General features: G+C 36.0%; 1 protein-coding gene across 1 annotated transcript in view; it reads left to right on the top strand.

Annotated features, from left to right (window-relative positions):
* Window positions 1-22,600, top strand: part of dnah6 (dynein, axonemal, heavy chain 6) — a 165,279-nt gene that overhangs the window by 24,872 nt on the left and 117,807 nt on the right. The window contains exons 18-33 of the mRNA XM_056460119.1: window positions 1,927-2,070; window positions 5,861-6,016; window positions 6,136-6,186; window positions 6,268-6,360; window positions 6,467-6,586; window positions 8,063-8,243; window positions 8,430-8,526; window positions 8,627-8,840; window positions 10,167-10,331; window positions 10,882-10,992; window positions 11,953-12,078; window positions 14,222-14,377; window positions 14,864-15,025; window positions 17,304-17,441; window positions 17,543-17,710; window positions 19,744-19,892. Of these exons, the coding sequence (XP_056316094.1) occupies window positions 1,927-2,070; window positions 5,861-6,016; window positions 6,136-6,186; window positions 6,268-6,360; window positions 6,467-6,586; window positions 8,063-8,243; window positions 8,430-8,526; window positions 8,627-8,840; window positions 10,167-10,331; window positions 10,882-10,992; window positions 11,953-12,078; window positions 14,222-14,377; window positions 14,864-15,025; window positions 17,304-17,441; window positions 17,543-17,710; window positions 19,744-19,892 (2,231 nt within the window). The remainder of the gene's footprint in view (window positions 1-1,926; window positions 2,071-5,860; window positions 6,017-6,135; window positions 6,187-6,267; window positions 6,361-6,466; window positions 6,587-8,062; window positions 8,244-8,429; window positions 8,527-8,626; window positions 8,841-10,166; window positions 10,332-10,881; window positions 10,993-11,952; window positions 12,079-14,221; window positions 14,378-14,863; window positions 15,026-17,303; window positions 17,442-17,542; window positions 17,711-19,743; window positions 19,893-22,600) is intronic.

The following is a 22,600-nucleotide window of genomic DNA, read 5'->3' as shown; positions in this document are numbered from 1 at the left end:
TTTTAAGAATGAAAAACTTCAACTGCTTCAAACTTCAACTTCAATGCCATTGAACATTATCAGGACATTCTGCTGCAGTTTAAACACCAAAATGGGGAACAATTGTGACAAATCAGCCGAAAAATAAGTGGGATCTTGTCGGTATGCTAAAATTTAGCTATGAGGAGCAAAGGTAGCTCTGAAGGCTATGGTTAATTTAACCCTTGTGTTCTGTTCAAATTGACTACCCTTTCAATATGTTGGTGGCTGTTTTTGCCCCATTGACTTCCATTAAAATGATTTTTTGCTTGCAAAGCCATGACAGCAAATAATCATGCACTCTTGATTGTTGCTGGTTTTCCGTGGAAAATGTGTAATTTTTACTGTCATAGTTGTCAGCATTTAACCTTTAAATAAGGCTGTGCAATTTTTTTATAGGGAGTTCTATGGAGTAAAACAGCAGATTATACTGTAGTGTGTGCTCTTAATACACTGTTTACTATGTTCTGAGAGCTGAGCTGCTTATTTTGACTTTCTCAGATATGTCACGATAAGTGCGCAATGGTCTCTCTCTTTCTCTCACACACACACGCACACGCACACGCACATGCACACACACACACACAGGCAAAAACAAGCTTTTTGGCACTGCAACTGATGATCAACAGTAACAATTAAAAATGTGACCTATTCCCAACAGGAAAAACCAGCAACAATCAAGAATGCATGATTATATGTAGGGATGGTCCGATCAGGATTTTTGCATACCGAGTACCGATTCCTTGTCATGGTGATCAGCCGATACAGAGTACTGATTCTAATGGTTCAAGCTTTATAATCCATTAAGCACATTAAGTATGATACTTAAGTGGAGATCTCGCCTTACCTAAGTAAATAAATTAAGGATGTTGCATATAATACCTTAAACACATTTCTTTTTACCATTTAGGTGTAAACATATCATGGCCAGAAGCAGCTTTGTAGAAAATAATAAACACGGATAGACAAAAATTGGTAAGAAAAGATTACAAATAATCGCTCTGCTCATGTCACAGCAGCTCAAAACACGGTAAATAAAATGGTTGCACTTGCAACAAAGAGACCATCACTCACGCAAGTCGTGCCAACAGACTGAATAAACAGAGGTCACACCGCATCTGTATATTTTATCTGTTGTGATATAAGTGACTCGATCGTTCATGCCTCCACACATCATTTATCTTTTCGCATGTTGTGGCTGCTGTAGGCTGTGTGTACGGGAGTGCGAATGCATCTTTCTATGCTTGCAAACTTCTAAACAAACACCTGTAATTGGTTCATGAGATCGGCCAGATTGGCGAGTACTGATTGAGTCATTAAATGTGATTATTGGCCGATTGATCGGAGCATCCCTAATTATGTGGTGTCAAGGCTTTGCAATCAAAAATTTTTTATTAAAATAGATGTCAATGGGGCAAAAACAGCCACAAACATAACGAAAGGGTAGTCAATTTGCCCAAAGTGTATTGTTGAATTTTTCCAAATATTTTCCCAAAATAAGTGTCTAAATAAGATTTGTCGTCATTTCCTGAAACACAGAAAGTTGAAACCAAAATTAAGACTCAAAAATCACCCCAGAATGGATGAAAACATCCCCAACAGCACACAAGGATTAAAGGTGTATCTAATAAAGTTGCCAGTGCTTATAAATCACTTCGGAGTGACGGCTAGTGCTTAAACTCTTAACCCAAAGGTTGAAGGCCAGTTCTTCTGTTCTGAGGAGCAGGAATATAACAGCTAAAGAGTTACTGAGACACACAGCAATACTTTTCATAAGTACGTCCTTGAGCAAGGCACTTTACACTAGATAGCTTTAGATGAAGCGACTCTGCAAATGGATATGCTGGAAGCCATTTCGAATTACAGTGTCCCCTAAATGCCACATGGTCAATTATCTCTTTTATATAGGATAAGTTTGATGAGCTGGACCCAGAATTGCTGAGCAAGCAGGTGAACAGGTTTGCCAAATATGTCAGCCAGCTGGAGAAGGGACTGCCACCAAACAATGTGGTGCCCTTCCTCAAAGCAAAAGTGGAGAGCATGAGAGAAAAGGTGGGTGAGGTTCACACTAATGAATGCGTGTAATTGCCTGAGGTTGACAGCAGTATTTTACATTTGCCCATGGAAAAAAGATGTCTCAAACCCATAAAAAATGTAGTAGGCCTACAAGGCATACAGTACCCTTCAAAATGTACAGTGCATACGTAAAGTATTCATAGCGCTTCACTTTTTCCACATTTTTTTATGTTACAGCCTTATTACAAAGTGGATTAAATTCATTTATTTCCTCAAAATTCTACACACAACACCCCATAATGACAATGTGAAAAGATTTTTTTAAATTGTTGCAAATTTATTAAAAATAAAAAACCTGAAAAATCACATGTACATAAGTATTCACAGCCTTTTCTGTGAAGCTCTAAATTGCGATCAAGTACATTCTGTTTCCAATGATCATTCTTGAGATGTTTCAGCAACTTAATCTGAGTTCACCTGGTAAATTCAGTTGATTGGACATGATTTGGGGCAACGCAGTGGCGCAGTAGGTAGGTCGCTGGTTCGAGCCTCGGCTGGGTCAGTTGGCATTTCTGTGTGGAGTTTGCATGTTCTCCCTGCGTTCGCATGGGTTTCCTCCGAGTGCTCCGGTTTCCCCCACTGTCCAAAGACATGCGGTACAGGTGAATTGGGTAGGCTAAATTGTCCGTAGTGTATGTGTGTGAATGAGTGTGTGTGGATGTTTAACAGAGATGGGTTGTGGCTGGAAGGGCATCCGCTGCGTAAAAACGTGCTGGATAAGTTGGTGGTTCATTCCGCTGTGGCGACCCAGGATTAATAAAGGGACTAAGCCGAAAAGGAAATGAATGAATGAATGAATGGACATGATTTGAAAAGGCATACACCTGTCTATATAAGGTCCCAGGTTTGACAGTGCATGTCAAAGCACAAACCAAGCATGAAGACAAAGGAATTGTCTGTACACCTCAGAGACAGGATTGTCTTAAGACACAAGGCTGAGGAAGGTTACAGAAAAATTTTTGCTGCTCTGAAAGTTCTAATGATGAGGTGATCAATAACTCGATGGTCACTCTGTCTGAGCTCCAGCGCAAAATTCTCTAGTCTGATGAGACTAAAATCGAACTCTTTGGTGTGAATGCCAGGCGTTACGTTTGAAGAAAACTAGGCACCGCTCATCACTAGGCTAATACCATCGCTACAGTGAAACATGGGCTATGTTCACACTGCAAGGCTTAGTGCTCAAATCTGATTTTTTTTCTCAGATCTGATTTTTTTTGCATGGCTGTTCACACTGCTCTTATAAATGTGGCCAATATCAGATTTGCAGTGTGAACAGATCCTGTTCCTAAACTGAAAGTACAGATACAGACAGCACAAAATGTCTAATTATGCACACAATGTGTATACTGTATGAAGTGAGCACGTTATCAGATCATACTTATAATTATTACTCTTTTTACAGACAACCGTGGTGTATTTCATGAAACTGTAAAGGGTTGCTCTGCTACTACTAATGTGTATTTCGGCATTTGAGACCTAAAATAAGTCTCTTGTAATTGAAAACACTGATTAATTGTGATTTATGACAAGCGCATGGCGCTCTGACCACCGGTGTAGTGAACTCATCAAGGGTTAATGAGCAGCCGCAGACTGAACTGTGAGGGCTGATTTGGTTTATCTCAGTTTACAGAGTTATTTAATTTTACCCTCGTTATAAACGGCAGACACGTGCAGAACGAGGGTTTGGGTGCTCGAGCACCTGCCTTTCTTTTCTCTCGGAGAGAAAGTTTCCCCTCTTTTGCACACGGATCCCCTATCCGCGACACCCACGACGCTCTTTAGCTACACGATCAACCCGTACCTCAATCCTTAAGCAGATTAGTTAACAAGCACCAGTTTTGCCTTCAAAATCTTTTTTTTCTTTTTCTTTTTGCCTTCAAAATCTGATTCGGGCCACATTTGGCTGCAGTGTGAACGTAGCCATGGTGATGGAGGCATCATGTTGTGGGGATGTTTTTCAGCAGCAGGAACTGCAAGACTAGTCAGGATAGAAGGAAAGATGAATGCAGCAATGTACAGAGACATCCTGAATGAAAACCTGCATCAGAGTGCTCTTAACCTCAGACTGGGGCGATGGTTCATCTTCCAGCAGTACAATGACCCAAAGCTCACCGCCAAAATATCAATGGAGTGTCTTCACAACAACCCGGTGAATATCCTTGAGTGGCCCAGCCATAGCCCAGACTTAAATCCTATTGAACATCTCTGGAGAGATCTGAAAATGGCTGTACACCGTCGCTTCTCATCCAACCTGATAGAGCTTGAGAGGTACTGCAAAGAGGAATGGGTAAAAATTCCCAAAGACAGGTGTGCCAAGCTTGTGGCATATTAAAAAAGACTAGAGGCTGTAATTGCTGCCAAAGGTGCATCAACAAAGTATTGAGCAAAGGCTGTGAATACTTATGTACAAGGAATTTTTCAGGTTTTGTATTTTTTCACATTGTCATTATGGGGTATTGTGTGTAGCATTTTGAGGAAATAAATTAATTTCATCCATTATGGAATAAGACTGTATTATAAAAAAATGTGGAAAAAGTAAAGCGCTATCAATACTTTCCGTATACACTGTATATACTTTAAAGGGTGACCATATGTCCTTTTATTCCCAAACTCTTTTTGGACAAAAAAAATGTGTCCAGACGGGATTTTTATATTTCCTATAATGTCAGAGATTTGGCCTTTGCTTTTTAAAGTTGTCAGCTTTCCATTCCAGTTTAGCTTTCCATTCAGTCAGTCATGTATCATACATACATAAACATTGGCCAATACGTCTTAAGGCCTGTTCACACCAAGCACGATAACTATAAAGATGATGATAGAGTTCTACAAAATTTTCACAGTGATAACGATTAGCATAGTTCACACCACAACTACAATGATAAAGATACAGAGGAACGTTATAGTTGGGATCACTTTGAGAACGTTTTCCCATTCGGAATCCACAGAAAATTAAAGGCTTCAGGCAAATTTAGCGATACAGGTGACACTGTGGAGAAGCACACTTCTTGATGTTAAGCCCTCTTTTAAAAGATAATTTAAAGATAATGATTATCATGAAAACAACTGGTTATACCATGGGAAATAATGATAAAAAATACATGGTTATATTTATATTTATTGTTATCGTGCTTGGTGTGAACAGGCCTTTAATCAGTCAGCACCAAAGCAAAAGCCAAGAGTGAGAACAGCAGCTTTTACTTTTTGCACATAGTTAACAGTGAAACAGTGTTATTTTTTTTTCATAATTTCAACATAATTTTTTTATTTTACATGCAAATGCTGACCCTTTTTTATTTGTTGGTTATTCTTCTCTTTTTCTAACAGTTTAGAAAAGATGCTATTATTTTAGTTTTTTTTTTTTCCAAACTGAAACATGATCACCCTAACATGGTATAATGTGATATTTTAATACATTTTCTATTTTATTATTTATCTATTTTAACTATTTATCTGTTTTTTTAGTAGCCATTATCCTTAAGAAATCATTTTAATATGATGATTTAATGGTCAAGAAACATTTATAATCATTTTTGAAAATGCTAAATTGGCTAAATATGTGATTATCTGATGAATAATATTTTTAAATACAACTAAAAAAATCTGAATTCTTATTTACCATAATAACAGATTTTACTATAAACGTTGGTCAATTTAATGTTGAATAAATGTATCAATTCATTGTAAACCCCCCCAAAAAACAAAAACAAATCCAAACTGGCATGTTTATTTACCTGCGAACAGTATTTAACATTTTGCATTTGCTTAGTTACCTGTGATCACAGACCTTCGCAACCCATGTCTGAAACCTCGTCACTGGGAGATGTTGGAAGTAATTGTGGACTCTAAACTACTAGAGGAGGCACAGACTCTCGCCACCCTGCAAAATATTGACATCTTCCGCTTTGGATTACAAATACAGGAGGTAAGAGAACTAAAGCACAAAACACTCACTGATATTCTAAAAACTCTAGTTTGAGCTACGACCTGATGTAGGAACTACAAATTCATCCTTTAACTGGATGTATCCTGTCACATTTTCAGGTGTCTGGACAAGCCTCAGGAGAAGCATCTCTGGAGAACATTCTGAGAAAGGTGATGCCTACATTTATTATTCTTTTAACGTTATACATACACGTCTTTATGTTGAGTTTCACACATACACACTGTTGATAGATTGAGGATTCCTGGAAGACGACAGAGTTTATAGTGCTGCCTCATCGAGACACTAAGGATGTGTTTATTCTTGGTGGAACCGATGACATTCAGGTAAATAAAATTTTGATGTAGTTCTCATTCTTGCCAGAGTTTAATGAAGAATAGATGGTTCTTTCAAACTAGTAATAATTGTTATTTGTCTGTGTGAATTTTGTAGGTGCTTCTTGATGACAGTATAGTCAACGTTGCGACAGTTGCATCATCCCGTTACGCAGGCCCAATCAAAGCCAGAGTTGACAAGTGGCAGAGGCAGCTCTTGCTGTTCAACCAGACCTTGGTATTCCAACCTAGATTTCTGATCATCAAAAAATAAAAACACTTTTTCTATGTCAAATGTTTGGTGATAAATCATCAACATGTATGTATTTTTTCATTCCTTTAAAGGGATAGTTCACCCAAAGGTGAAAATGTTCTCACTTGGTGTTCTCATAATGGTTTGAAACAAGTAAAGGGTGATAAAATGTCATGAGAAGGCAGATTTCTGGGTAAACTATCCCTTTAAAGTCATCATTGCTTTGTTTTGTTTTTTGCTAGATATACTTATGTTGCTTGGAGTTAACTCATTTATTTGTGGTCATCATAGTTTTTGTATGATGAAAACAAAACCACACTTTTGAGTTTTTGTAATAAATCACTCTTTCATCAGAATGTTTTGTTATCATTCTGCGGTAATTGTAAGAAACAAAACCATTTTTAAGGGTCATGAAGCCCTTCAGAAGGGTCTACCTCAGAATTTTTTCAAAAAATGCTTCATAATCGGCGTGGAGCACTGCAAGCAGAGGGAGGAGTGCGAGTGGCCAGCAGAGCCGGGGAAAAGAGGGGAGCCAACAACTGTTGTCAGTTGGCTTACAAAATGATACACAAACTGTGAAGAGACCCATATTTTTATAGTTTACTAAGTTAAAATACAAAGAAATAAACAGCAAGTAGTTTGACGCCCTGCCACATATGTTATTCGTAATTTCATATAGGCCTCATTATTATAAAGATAATCATGTTTATCTAAACACTATAAATGAGGAGGAATTCTATCCTATCTATTTCAACCATTAGCCATGCCGGTAATCCTGAGGATTTTAAACATAGGCCAACACATCAGCACAGATAGGCAATGTGTCTGAATGGTAACGAACTCAACTAATAAAAGACAAAGTCCGCTATTCTTTAATTCTGGAACAGCTCTCCCAACAGAAATGCTTGCTCCAAACAGCTTTGCTGTATCGACCCTGACAACATTGCGGAGAAAAACATATAATAAACCCTGTGGATGATGGAAACAAACTTATGCGACCCTTTATGAATGGCTAAATACTGCGTGCCATGCACAGACGCAACTTGGCAGGTTTGCCTTGGCTTCGGAAAGCACATGCTCTCATGAATAATTAAGAAGCAGAGTCTTCTCATAGGATAAGAAAACTCAGCTATGAATAATAATGAGAAACCGACAAATCATTACTCGACAGGCAGATCGGCGCTATGTCACCGATTTTGATCCCGTCCTAAATTATTTTAAACCCGGAAGATGAAATTAGCTGGCAAAAGCTCAAAATTATCCTGTTTTCTCCACAATTAAAGCTGACAGGTGCTAACGTTGTCTTACTGATGCTCAACACACAGAAATCTGTTAAAATGTAAAAAATAAGTACTCCAGTTTTTCTTGAACCTTTAAAACTTTTACGTTTGTTATGTTCTAACGCTTTTATTACGTCATAAATTCTTTCTCAGATTCTCTCTCTTCTGTTGTGTTTTTTAGGATGAGTGGTTGTTATGTCAGAGAAGCTGGCTTTATCTTGAGAGTATTTTCAGTGCTCCTGACATTCAGAGGCAGCTGCCTGCTGAGGCTAAGATGTTCCTGCAAGTGGACAAGTCCTGGAAAGAGATCATGAGGAAGGTCAACCGCATGCCAAATGCCCTCCGTGCAGCCACACAAACAGGTCTGGCCTGATGACGTTCAGGAAATATGCATAAAGCATAGACAGTCAAGATGAAATGAACACATTTACATTTAAAAAATAAACTCAACGTGCACTGTATAAATAAAAATGTAGGTAAAGTCCAATAATGAAAAATGGTGTATTATACACGACTTTGAGCGGTGCTGCCCTACTTTGTGTCCTCAGGGATTTTGGATGTTTTCCAAAATAATAATGCACTTCTTGAACGGATACAGAAATGCCTGGAGGCTTACCTGGAGTCTAAGAGAGTTATCTTCCCAAGGTGCCTGCACACACTCATGCACTCGCTGCACTTTCTCATCAGAATGCTGATTTCTGTTGATGCTGTGTCATGACTTCACTCACTTCTCTCGGTGGCTCAGGTTCTACTTTCTATCTAATGATGAACTGTTGGAGATTTTGGCTCAGACGCGGAACCCTCAGGCTGTGCAGCCTCATCTCAGGAAGTGTTTTGATGCGATATCCCAGCTGGAGTTCGCCACGCATACACCTACGACACCTGAAGGGAATGACACTGCCGAGAAAATACAGTATACTAATGACATCTTATCCATGGTATCTCCAGAGGGAGAAAAGGTCAAGTCTCTATTCTTTTTTCTTCTTGTTTTTGTTCATTCATGTAAAAATACGTTCAATGATAGTGTTTAAAAAAGTAAAAAGGGTAAAAAAGTAAATAATTAACTACCTTTTGTTGTTTATTTTGTACTGTTTCCCAGGGTCTACCTTTTTATTATAAATTGGAAGCAATAGGCTATTTTTTATTGTGTGAACACACTTTTATGAACGTATACAATTTGTATAATTCTTTCTTCTTTTTTTCAAAAGGACAGCTGTTTTGATTGGCCGTTTTAAAAAAACTACTATATGTCCTGCCCTGTCTCGATGTTTCAGTTGAAATTACGTCACACATTAAACTAAAATTCACATTTCAAGCACTTCACAGGACTTTAAACAGTGTAAATATACGGTGGTCGAGAGTGCTTAACGCGCTGCAATTTAAGAAAACACATGCAATTGCAAAAACACCAGTAAATTAAGAAATGATCTTCATCAGTTTGACAGCACATGTTTCAAATTCTCACAACACAAACAATTGAAGAAACGCGCTGCATTTTGTCACAACCCAAACAACTGAAGATGTGCCCTGCATTTTGTCACTTGTCAAACGGCTGAAGATCGTTTCTTAATTTGCTGGTGTTTTTTGTAATTGCATGTGTTTTTTTAAATTGCAGCACGTTAAGCTTTTTCTCGGCCACCGTATAAATCACAGTATTTCAGTGTTAAACATGCTATCAAACTTTTTCCTTAGAATATTATACTATACTATAAAATACAATAATGATTAGCATCTGATATATTGTTATGAAGTATGTATGCAAACATGTATAATTTACCACACTTGTAAAGCGCTGGAAAAGTTTGAAAATTCACCTGGAAAGTGCTTGAAAAGTGCTTAAATTTGACTTTAATGCAACATATAATTCTTCATTGTTTGTGTATTAATTCAAGGTAAAATAATGTCAATTACCACATTTTTCCTTATGAACTTTAAACATAAGGGTCATTCACTCTTTCCTAGAGTTGGGATCAGAAGGAATGTAATGCAATTTTTTTTTGTTTTTATTTCTGTTGTTTTTGGATCCATCCGTCCAGACCTACATTCACCTCTCTCATTATTTATCATACTACATGCATAAATCAGTAGGCTGGGCTAAAAACACTGCGATGTAGGAGAAGCGGGCAGTGTTCTTTTTTTGTGGAGGCAGTGTTTAACCATAATATTATGTAATAAAGTGGCACATTCCACAGCCCTTGTTTTTAAACTAACATGAAAGTTTTGTGTTTGACACTTACATGATGCTTTTTCATGACCCCTTAAAAAACTGTGTGTTTGTACTGTAGGTGGTATTGGGCAAAGGACTGAAGGCTCGTGGAAATGTAGAGGACTGGTTGGGAAAGGTGGAGGAGGCCATGTTCTCTTCTCTTAGAAGACTCAGTAAGGCTGCAATTGCCGATTATCAGAGCAAACCCAGAGTTGAGTGGGTTGTGGCTGGGCATCCATCTCAGGTTTGTGCTCATATTGGTGTTTGTTTGTGTCTCTGTGGCAGGCAAGTGTAGCCCAGATGTTCATGATAGTGTGAACAGCACAATCCACGTGTAATCTGATGTTTTCAATTCTGATTTGTGCATGATCAGCTGCTAAATTGAAGTATGTATTCCCATGAGGGCAGGCACTTATTTTAGGTTTCAGATACATTAGTACTAGCAAATACACATTAGTACTAGCAAAACAACCATTTATAGTTCATAAAATACATTGTTGTTGTCTGCAAAAATGGCAATAATTATTATATTAAAGATAATCCAGCAACATGCTTTATTCATACAATACACATTGTGTACAAACGGTAATTACAAAGTTTACGCTGTGTGTATTTGTTCTGTTGCACATATGGGCCAGTTTAGGACCATAATCAGTTCACACTGGAAATCTGATTTTGGCCACATTTAAAACAATGTGAACAGCAATGAAAAAAATCAGATCTTAGAAAAAAATTGGATTTGAGCACTAAAGCCTCGCAGTGTGTGTGATCATCTAACCTGTTCTTTTCTGCAGGTGGTGTTGACCATCTCTCAGCTCATGTGGTGCAGGGACATGGACAATTGCCTAGAGGGAGAACATGACCATTTTCAAGCGCTACAAGAATTTGAGATCACTAATTTTGAGGTGACATTAAATTCTTATGTCTTATTTTACACAGGTATATTTTTGGCAGTCAAAATAAATTGTAGGTGTTAAAATGGTCAATTTTTTTACTATCCCAAAACTCAGAATAGTTATTTAAAGATCATATTCCATGAACATATTTTGTGAATTTCCTACTGCACATCAAAACTTAAAACTCAATTTCTGATTCGCAATGTGCATTGCTAAGAACTTAATTTGGACAAATTTAAATATGTTTTTCTCAGTATTTATATTTTTTGAACCCTCAGATTCCAGATGTTTAGATAATAGTATCTTAGTAGCATTCAAACATTTGGTTATCCAAAGAAATTAAACATCAATAGTAAGCTTCTTAAACTTTTTAGATAATGCTTAAATCTGAATTTACAAACAAATGACACTTTTGATGTGGATTTGTTTATTCATTTATAGTTCCATAGAAGTAATTGCAACTGAACGAAAATTACTGTACACTCACTGGCCACTTCATTTGGCGCACTTTATTTGTTTCAAATATTTGTTGCATCAAATAACATGGCAGCAATGGGGATTTGCACACATTGATAGCTCTCTGTACTTGTGAAATGTGATTAATTTGAGATGGTTGTTGGTGCCTGATGAACTGGTCTGAGTATTTCAGAAAATGCTGAACTACTGGATTTTTCACCCACAAGAATTTCTAGATTTTAGAATGAATGGTGGCAAAAATGCCTTTTTAATATCAGTGAAGAATTGCCCGACATAAGAAGCATGTGTAGTTGACAAATCTGCAGGAACTGTATGATGTTGTTTCAAAGCTGTAAGGATTGTTTTTTGATGTTTTGATTTTCTGTTGAATGTGAACAAAAGAGGGTCCAACTCAATACTAGCAAGGTATATCAATAAAGTGGCACATGAGTCAGGTGTGTTTATGTATGTGTATGTCTGTCTGTATTCATCTGTGGGTGTGTGTTTAAACAGAGACTGAATGCTCTTGCTGCTTTGGTCCGTGGGAATTTGCCTAGTCTTCATCGGAACATCATCACAGCTCTCATCACCATAGATGTGCATGCCAGAGATATCGTCACAGAGCTTGTCAAAGAGCAGGTTTGTGCATTTCTTCAGGGATCAAGAAAAGGTCCTATATTCTTTGGTTCTCCAGAATGCATATATTTTCTGCATATTTGACATCTCTCCAGAGGTTACTGTATGATTTTGAGACCGATTTTTCATTCATAAAGACATTTAAGGGACTCATACACAACTATTACTAAGGGTGTAAATATATAAATAAATATTGATAACACTTTAGTTTAAGTAACAATTCGCACCATTTACTGGCTTATTTCCTGCCTTTAAGATATGAACTGTTTTTTAGCACTTATAAAGCATGATATTATTTTACATCCCTAATCCTACCCAATACCTAGGCCCACACGGAATTTTTGGATTTTCCGCAGATTTCCGCCAATTTTTAGCCCATCATTAATTCTGTTTATTTATTTGAGTAAATGTATGTAAATTTATATTTATTCAATTTTTAAATTAATTGCAATAATATTATTGACTAATATGAAAATGTTCATCTGATTTATGTACAATGCAGTTTGTACAGTAATATTTTCTGTCTTTTAGTAGATATATGAGAGACTTGCTTTGTTTACCAAATAAAGTTAATCTAATTGGATTTTCATTGTAAACATTAAATAAAAGTTAAAAAGGTATTACTTTTTTTCCATAATATTTTAATTTTCGTTTTCAGTTTGTACACATTGAAATACAACATTTTTCAAACATTTTTCCAACATTAACATTGTTGCATTTACAAATTATACAAAAAATGAGGATATATATATATACATATATATACATATACACACACACATACATTTATATATATATATATATATATATATATATATATATATATATATATATATATTAAAAACAAAGCAAACAAACAAAAAAGCTAAACAGCTTTACTTCCTTGTTTACGTCCTCGCTACAACATCCCGTAAATGCTGGAAACTATGCATGTAGTTACAGGTTGTGGCTCACAATTCACAGCTTCGTCAGTTGGAGGAGTTTTTAGCCGAATCCAGCACTGAACTGGGAGAGATTCTGGAAGCTATCCTTTTTCAAATGCTAGAGCTATATCTTTTTTTATAATTCTCTGGAACACAATTAAAATTTAATTGTGAGTACTTTTCTCTTTGTGTCGTGTCATTTGAAAGCCCAAATACAGAAACAGAAGAAGCTCTGTGGAAATAGCAGCGTTTGGATGGCATTTTAGCTTTCTCTGCTATAACAATAAAGCACCTCTGGCCACACCCTTTTGCTGCGGAGGATGTGTGCGCGAATGGAATGCACGTAACCGGAAGCCCTTGTGATCTCACTAGCCCGGATGTATTTTTTTGTAGTCAATGTGTTCGCTGTAGGCTTTGCCAAGCTAACTCTGTAAAAGCCAATGTCTCCCTTTGCATGAACTTTGAGAGTATTACTTTCAGAGTTGTTGTTTATGTTCACACAGCTACATTACACATCAACTAAAGTTTAAAATACTGTGAATTGTACATAAAGTTTAACATTAAGTTTAATAAACTTAACATTAATACAGTGTGACAAAAGAATTGTTTTTAGCTAAAGGGCAGTATGATTTAACCCTCTTTAATCCTCAGTGAAAAAAATTACTTTATTTTAAGATGTCCTTGTCACACATGTTCTGTGTACTTACTAAGGTAATTATAATAATTTATGAATAATCACATGCAACTAACCCCAAAACTTACCCACATTATAATCTTAATGCGTGGAGTAATTTAATGTTATTCAGTAGTTAAATGAATATAGGAGTGTACAAGGATATCTTAAAGTAAAGTGTGTCCAAAAGTGATCTAAAAAATCATACTATCCTCCTTCGTGAATTATTCAGGAAACGTCACATAGTAATAAAATTTAAGTGTATTCAAGTGTATGTAATTTTTATGAATTTATTTATTTATTACATTGTCTTTTGGATTGTATGTTAACATGTTATGTAAAAAAAGGTTATCCAAGATTGTAGTAAATAAAAATACCATGCAATTTTTATAATCCCAGATTTATGAGAGGAGCTGTGTTTACTGTTGTGTTCTTCGTTTATTATTTGTGTTCAACAGCATAAATTGTACCTTGCTTTATAACTTAAACATTTCAGTACCACTGCGTGCACATTGCATAATGGAAATGTCAATGTATTCTGTGTTTGTAGGTGGATTCTAGCGATAATTTCGAGTGGCAGAGGCAGTTGCGATATTATTGGGATGTGGATCTGGATGATTGTGTGGCCCGGATGGCACTCTCTCAATATATTTATGGATATGAATATTTGGGAGCGTGTCCCCGTCTAGTGATCACTCCGCTGACGGTACACATTCATTTTAATTTTTTCTTTTTTCATTTGTTCCTTATGATGGTAAGGGATTTGTCAGATGCATTATATGAAATTCATTTATATTTTAGTCTGTATAAATAAATTTTCAATCTGAAGAATATTGTTTTTGCATAAAGTAAAAAAAAATCTATGGTCGTTCGATTAAGCAATTCACTTCTTGTTGATTAATATCTTGGCTTGTTTCTTTTAGTTTATTGATCATTTTCTGATCCTACAAAACCAGATTCCGATATTGGATCTTATGTCTTTACATGTCATGCATAAGAACTGCTTAACTACATATGTATGTACATATGTACGGTACATACATACATAATTTTTTTTTACATGTACTAAAAAGTATAGCTAAAAAACTAAGTAAAACTACATATGTTAAAGTGCATTTCAGTGTATGGATAATCTATGTTAATGTAGTGTGCATATTCATTATTATTATTATTTTATTTATTTTTATTTTAGGATCGCTGTTACCTCTGCCTGATGGGGGCGCTTCAACTGGATCTCGGAGGAGCTCCTGCAGGTCCAGCAGGCACAGGCAAAACTGAGACCACGAAAGACCTTGCAAAAGCTCTGGCAATCCAATGTGTGGTGTTTAACTGCTCAGATGGACTCGACTATAAGGTGCCTCTCTGTCTTCATGATGAATTTGTTAAGCATCTAGATGAAATTTTGCACATTTTCCTGTTCAATGTAAACATTTACATTATTACACTGAAATGAATTAAATTGAACTGTGAAAACTGGACTGAAGCAGTTTCAGTTTACTAGAACTTCATCTATGTTAAGCTGCTTTGACACAATTTACATTGCAAAAGTGCCATAGAAATTATGATGAACTGAAAAGATGAACCCTAACATACTAGAGTGAATTAAATGTTTCTGTCACTAGGAGGCAGCACAGCCCCAACTGAATTCTTTCTACATTACATGAAAACCACTGTAGATCTCTTTCTGAGAGTTTTACATTGCATGCTGTCCTTATTTATGGCCAGTGTTTAGTGTTTGCTTGGGGAGTCATACAGAATATCATAAAGATGTTTAAGATTCTGACTAGACTTTAAAAATAGGCATAGTCTTTGTTTACTGTTTGTCTTTTTTATGCTGTCACTGGGACATCATATTATAATATAGATTTTTATGTACTGTAGACTATTCCTTTCCCTGGAGGTTTGCTATAGACTGAGGGATGTTATTGCTGATCAGTGCATGTGATCATGTGAGAATGAATATGGTTTTTAAATCAGCTAACATTTGAGAGCACTTTCACTGGTGCTTTAGTGCTACAGGGCCCACCGAAACATGATTTGTAACACAATATATTAATAATAATTAATCTCTTAATTTTATATATTTTATATATTAATAATAATATTTATATTTAATATTAAATATGAATCTCTTAAAATACACATTTTAGAGCAGCATGAATGGGATTCAGATGTAAAATTATTTATCAGTGCATATAATTAGCAAAAACATTACCATCTGTGAAGATAGTAACAGCCTTATATTTGTGCATTTGTAAACATCATGCACAAATATACTGTAACAACCTCACACCATAGTAAAAATAGCCTAACTTCATGCTTTCTGACATTTGTTATGCAAAACAAACAAAAATTCTGAACTAATGTGACTTCGTAAGATATAGTAATCACTACTTTTTTGTTAAATATTGTATGCATAACATAAAATTCAATATGAATATCCCACATTTCTGCCTGTTAGTGTTGCTACTGTAAACCTATGGTAATAGTTGGTGAATTGTGGAACAAAATGCCTCATAACCTGTATATTACTTCTATTACTACTTACAAACTTCTTTTAAAACTAAACTAAAACTAGTCTTACTTGAGCCCACATATGCATATATGCATAGTAAAGAAATGAAAATGAATGCAGTGGAATGTAAAAGCATATTTTGTGCTAACATGTCCTTCTAATTTATGCATTATATGTCATTTATATTACTGTTATATTATTGGTTATATTCTTTTTTAGGCAGAGTTAAAGTTAAGGTACAACCTGTATTTGTTTATCTCAGCCCTATTGTAGTATATACAGTATAGTACTCTATTTTTTTGTTTAAACCTCTAAAGGCCCATCCACACCAAGCACAAAAACTACTGTATAAAGAACAAAATAAACTATAAAAATGGAGTTCAAATTTTTTTTAAAATAAAAGCAGTAAAAAAAAAAGTAAAACAAAAGCAGAGTTCAGACCACAACTATAAAGATAATGATGTAGAAAGACACGATATCCTTGGGATCACTTTCAGAATGATTTTGCTGAGCTAATAAATAAAAAAACACTGACAGCCATTCAGAATTCATTGAAATACTGTACAAAGGGCATCGTCTTTTCAAAGATTATATAAAGATAATGACCTAATGATCTAGAAAAACAATAATTGACCAGTAAAACCAATTATGGCTTATATCATGGGAAAGAATGATAAAAATACATGAAAGTTACACAAGCCAGGATAGCAAACGGAAGCATAAAAATAAAAGTACCTCAAGTATACAGTGTTAGTTTAAGCTTTATGTTCCCTTCTTTGAAAAAGATAGGGAAAATAATTTGTTGTTTTTATTACACTATACTGGCTGAGATCGATAAATTCGATTGACTAGATTAATCTTTAGGTAAGTTTTAAATAAAGATTCGCTGTTCAGATGCGCAAGTAGCACACTGAGGACATCTGCTGGTTACAGGGGTGTAATACCGAATTAAATGCATGAATAAAAAAACCCAAACATTTTTATTGTTTGTCTGTGTGGATGCAAATATATTTAGGTTTCAATGGATACTCATAGTTACCCAGCTTGGTATGAGCGGTCCTCTACAGTGTTAAGTATTCAGCTTGGTTAAAATTTTAAATGGTAATTGTGTGTTTAGATGATGGGGACGTTCTTCAGTGGTTTGGCTCAGTCAGGTGCCTGGTGCTGCTTTGATGAGTTCAATCGCATCAACATCGAAGTGCTATCAGTCATTGCTCAACAACTCATCACTATTAGAAATGCCAAGGCAGCCAAGGTAAAGCACCTCCACACACACATGTGCATGTTTAAACCCCATATGCTACTCACACCAAATAACGTCCACCTGATTCTTCTTAATGTGTTTGTGTTTTTCAGCTGAGTCGATTCATGTTTGAGGGGAGAGAGATAAAGTTGGTGATGACATGTGCAGCTTTCATCACCATGAACCCTGGTTACGCTGGCAGAACTGAACTCCCTGACAACCTGAAAGCCCTTTTCCGACCTATCGCCATGATGGTGCCAAACTATGCACTTATCGCTGAGGTGTGTAATTAAACCAGCAGATTTGATCTCAGAAATGATGATAAAACACACTAGGTAAGAGATAGAGAGGTCAGAGATGGTGCGGCTCATGTGTGATTTTATTAAAGGCTATTTTCTGTTCATGTGTGTAAAGGCTACTTTACACTGCACTGACCAATGCTAAACAATGCCAACAAACAAATTTGATGGGTTTGGTTACAATAGTTCATTGAGCTTTTTGGCAGTGAACAGCACTTCATGCGTATTACTCATTTTGGGTTGGTAAATGTCTGAAAAGTGACATTGTAATCTTGTGATTGTTGGTGTTTTGTGAATGGATATTTAAAAAAAAAACAGTATGCATATTTATATGAAAAAAAAATAATAATAAAAAAAAAAAAAAATATATATATATATATATATATATTTTTTTTTTTAATAACAGCAAGGAGACTTTCACAGCATGTCTGATAATATTTTTTCTTCTGGAGAAAGTTTTATTTGTTTTATTTATTTTTTTAATCCATTTTAAGGTCAAAATTATTAGCCCCTTTAAGGTATATTATAGATATATTATATCATCTTTGCATCAAATTACAAAAAAACAAATTACAGCTTATGCAAGGCGTTTCTATTGCAGTGTCTATAGACAAGACAGTAAATTTGACATTGTTCTCTTTTCTGGCTGCCGTTATCAGTCTCACTCAATTTTTTTCCTTTTTCCGAAAGTCTTAATAACACAATCGTTGCGTTTTTCTTTTATTATTTCAGCCAATAGGATTGTAAAAATATACTTGTATTCTCCCGTTCACTGTGCTCTAAGTTTACCCAACTATAACAACTTCCGCTTCTGAAAACTCTGTCTATTAACCTAAACTGAGAGGAAACTACAATACCACTTTCTTTGTTTTATATATATATATATATATATATATATATATATATATATATATATATATATATATAATGGTTAGAAAAATCTGATTTAACTTTAATAACCACTTTGTTTCTTGTGAAAAATAATGATATTGAAATTGAATGAAATATGTATATAGTTACATTTCCACACTCAACTTAAAATTGATATGCCTTTTTGGTCAGAATGTATTTACCCGTATTAAAAATGAACAAATCATTCAAGATGCGACAATAGCCTCTGTTTATAAAACCTGGAAAAAAATGAAAATAAATTATATAGTCGTTTATGAATGCAGGGATGGGTTAAAAATACATTGAAATTTATTTTAAAATAAAATACTAAATACCTCAGGTTTACATGTGTCAAAATAAACTACAAAATACAGCAGCCACAAAATGTATCAAAATAAAGTACTGTATTTTGTATTTTGAAAATGCTTTTAAAAGGGAGCATGACATTTTTTCACAATCCTTTTATCAATAGGCCTATTGGATCAATCCCTTCACCATTAAACTGATATAGTGAAGTGAACAATGATTGATAACAATAGCCTTTCTCTGAGCAAGTTTACGTCAGCTTCTCTGCACCTCATCACCTCTACTGTAAGAATAAAAAAATTAAGTTTTATTCATAAAACTTGTTTTTTCTCTTTGATTTTAGTATAGATTTTGTACAAATTTCATACAGAAAGTCCTGGCTTGAAGATTACCTATTTAATCACTGGAATAACCATTTAATTCAGATAATGAGTTGGAATAGAGTACTAAATCTTTTGATTGTGAAAATTGCCACCATCTCTTAATTTCTTATTCAAATTGAATAAGAATTGAATAAGCAATTCAAATGAGAAGAGGCTTTGACCCAGAAACAGTATTCTTATATCATGAGATTGTCATAATGATAATAAATATTTGTCATTTCATCCAAAGCTAAAAAATGATTAACCAACTTTTTAGAGGAAAGAGTATAGTCTCCTGCAGAAACAAACATTGAAAACCTCAGTTTTAGAAGAAATCTGTTTACTGTAGAGGACTCACATGAGCCTTATTTAAAAGTTTCTCAATATTAGTAAATGTTATCTGACAGGCCAGGCAGTTCTGCAGTATCTTACTGTTAAACCTCTGTGTCCTGTTAGGTGATCCTGTACTCTGAGGGCTTTGAGTCCAGTAAGACTCTTGCGAGGAAGATGACTCAAATGTACAAGCTCTGCAGTGAGCAGCTCTCTCAGCAGGATCACTATGACTTCGGCATGAGAGCTGTCAAGTCCGTGCTGGTCATGGCAGGGTGAGGCATTCAGGCTTGTTCTACAATACAAACACATTTAGCTTTACACGCTTATGTCTCATATGCTGTTTTACATTGTTTATACATGACTGTTGAAATATTTGTGGTTGGTATAATTTATTTGCATTTGTTTATTTGCAAAGTATTAATATTAAGTTTTTAAGCAAACATTTACTTTTTTTAAATTGTTAATAATGTAGTTCCTGGAATGTCTAATGTTAATTTAATATTTCAGTCTTCAGTGCCACACAATCTTTTAGAAATCATTCTTATTAGTTGATGTGGAATTAAAGGTGACATAAGTTGCCAATTTTACACAAATTCAAATGATTCTTTAGGGTCTAAGGGTGTACTCACACTAGGCACGGTTGCATTAAACCGTTCCGGGGTGCGATTGTCCCCCCTCCCTTTTTCCACAGTGGCTCGCACTCACATTGTATTTTACCTTCCGAGCTTGAGTATGCTTACGTCATCAATGATGCAGCTCTTAAGTTAGTAAGAGAAGCTCTCACTTAGTACAGTGGAGATTACTTTAGTTTTTCTTTTATCCATTTTCTTTTTGGCTTAGTTTCTTTATTAACCTGGTGTCGCCACAGCGGAATAAACCGCTAACTTATCCAGCATATGCTTTACGCAGCGGATGCCCTTTTAGCTGCAACCCAACTCTAGGAAACATCTATACACACTTGTTCACACACACATACACTACGGACAATTTAGCCTACCTAATTCACCAACACCACATGTTTTTGGACTTGTGGGGGAAACCGGAGCACCCGTAGGAAACCCACGTGAACACAGGGAGAAAATGCAAACTCCACACAGAAACGCTAACTGCCCCAGCCGAGGCTCAAACCAGCGACCTTCTTGCTGTGAGGTGTATGTGCTACCCACTGCGCCACCATGGAGCCTGCTTTAGTTATATTGTTTTATATTAATTTAAGTTGTTTGTGATGCTGTGACATACAGTCAAATATTTTGCTGAACAGAACCACCATTTTTGATGCTCATAAACTTTCTTAAAATTAGGAGGTTTGCTGAAGGTGGCAGGTGAAGCGCAGCGAGGGGTTTGCATCTTTAAAGGGTTATAAAACCCCCCTCTTTCAGTTCAAGTCTACCTCAGAATTTTTTCAAAAAATGCTTCATAATGGGCGTGGAGCGCTACAAGCAGTGGGAAGAGTGGGTGTGGCCAGCAGAGCAGGGAAAAAAGAGGGGAGCGAACAACTGTTGTCAGTTGGCTCACAAAATGAGACACAAACCATGAGGAGACCCATGATTTATAGTTTACAAAGTTAAAATGCAATGAAATAAACCATAATTTATTGCCCTGCTACATTTGTTATTTTTAATTTCATATACACATAGCCAAAATTTGTTATATCATTATAAAGATAATTGTGTTTATATAAACACACCAAGTGAGGAAGACTTCTCTCCTCCTCAGTCCCCGGGTCTGAATGCAGATACAGTGGATAGCAGTACAGCAGGTCTTTATCTATCCAACCATTAGCCCTGCTGGTAATCTGGAGGGTTTTATATAGATATAGGCGATGTCTGAATGGTAACGAACTCAACTCATAAAAGACAAAGTCCGCCATTCTCCAATTCTTTTACAGCTCTCCCGACAAAAATGCTTGCTGCAAATCAACAGCTTTGCTGTATCGGCCCTGACAGCATCGTTGGGAAACACAAACAACAAACCCTGTGAATCATGGAAGCAAACACATAAAGTTTGTGACCCTTCATGAACGGCTAACTACTGCTTGCCGTGTGCGGATGCTGTCTCACCCAGTCATGAGTCTGTGAGTCTCACAGGTTGGCAGGTCTGCCTTGCCTTTGGAAAGCACGTGCTCTCATGAATATTTAAGAAGCAGGGTCTTCTCATGGGATAAGAAAACTCAGCTTTGAATAGTAATGAGAAACCGACGCGTCATCACTCCACTGGCAGATGTCACAGATTTTGATCCCGCCCCCAAAAATATTTTAAACCTGGAAGATGAAATTAGCTGACAAAAGCTCAAAATTATCCAGTTTTCCCCACAATTAAAGCAGACAGGTGCTAATGTTGTATTAATTGATGCTCAACACACACAAATCTGTTAAAATTTAAAAAAAAAGTACTCTAGGGTGTCTTGAAAATTTTATAAACTATGACAGTTCACATTCATTGACAAGTAAGAATGATTAATAAATCCATATGAAACAGTCCCTTAAAAGTGACGTCACATTTTCAGTTTCGTGCTCATGTGCGCTTTGCACTCAAACTACTGTACAAGCATACCGTGCCAAAGCCCAACCGAACCATGTTCCAGACCACCTCTTCCAACCGGGTCAGGGCCGGCCAACTGAACTTCACCTGGGCGTGATTCAGAGCACTCACACTTGTCAAACAAAAAAATGCACCTGGGAAATGAACCCGATTCAGCCTAGTGTAAAAGTCTATAACTTACTTTGGTTAAAATTCTCAATAGTGTAAATAAACACTTTTCTACGCCATCAAGAACACCGCAGTCCACAGTGAGCCGTTTCACTTCATATCTCTTTAAATGCTAAAGAACTGCTGATTTCCCACCCCTCTCTGAGCCTGCAGAATCACTCCTGTGTTTTAGCTTATCGATCCATCGTTGTGAAGCAAAATCTTCCCAGCACACACACAGTGCTCAACCAAGCCTCAAAGTTCATGCTGACTTTTGTCTGCATGACTGAAA

This window comes from Danio aesculapii, chromosome 1, assembly GCF_903798145.1.
Source record: "Danio aesculapii chromosome 1, fDanAes4.1, whole genome shotgun sequence".
Lineage (NCBI taxonomy): Eukaryota > Metazoa > Chordata > Actinopteri > Cypriniformes > Danionidae > Danio > Danio aesculapii.
Note: the sequence above shows the minus strand (reverse complement) of the source record. Positions and strands in the feature narration are given on the sequence as shown.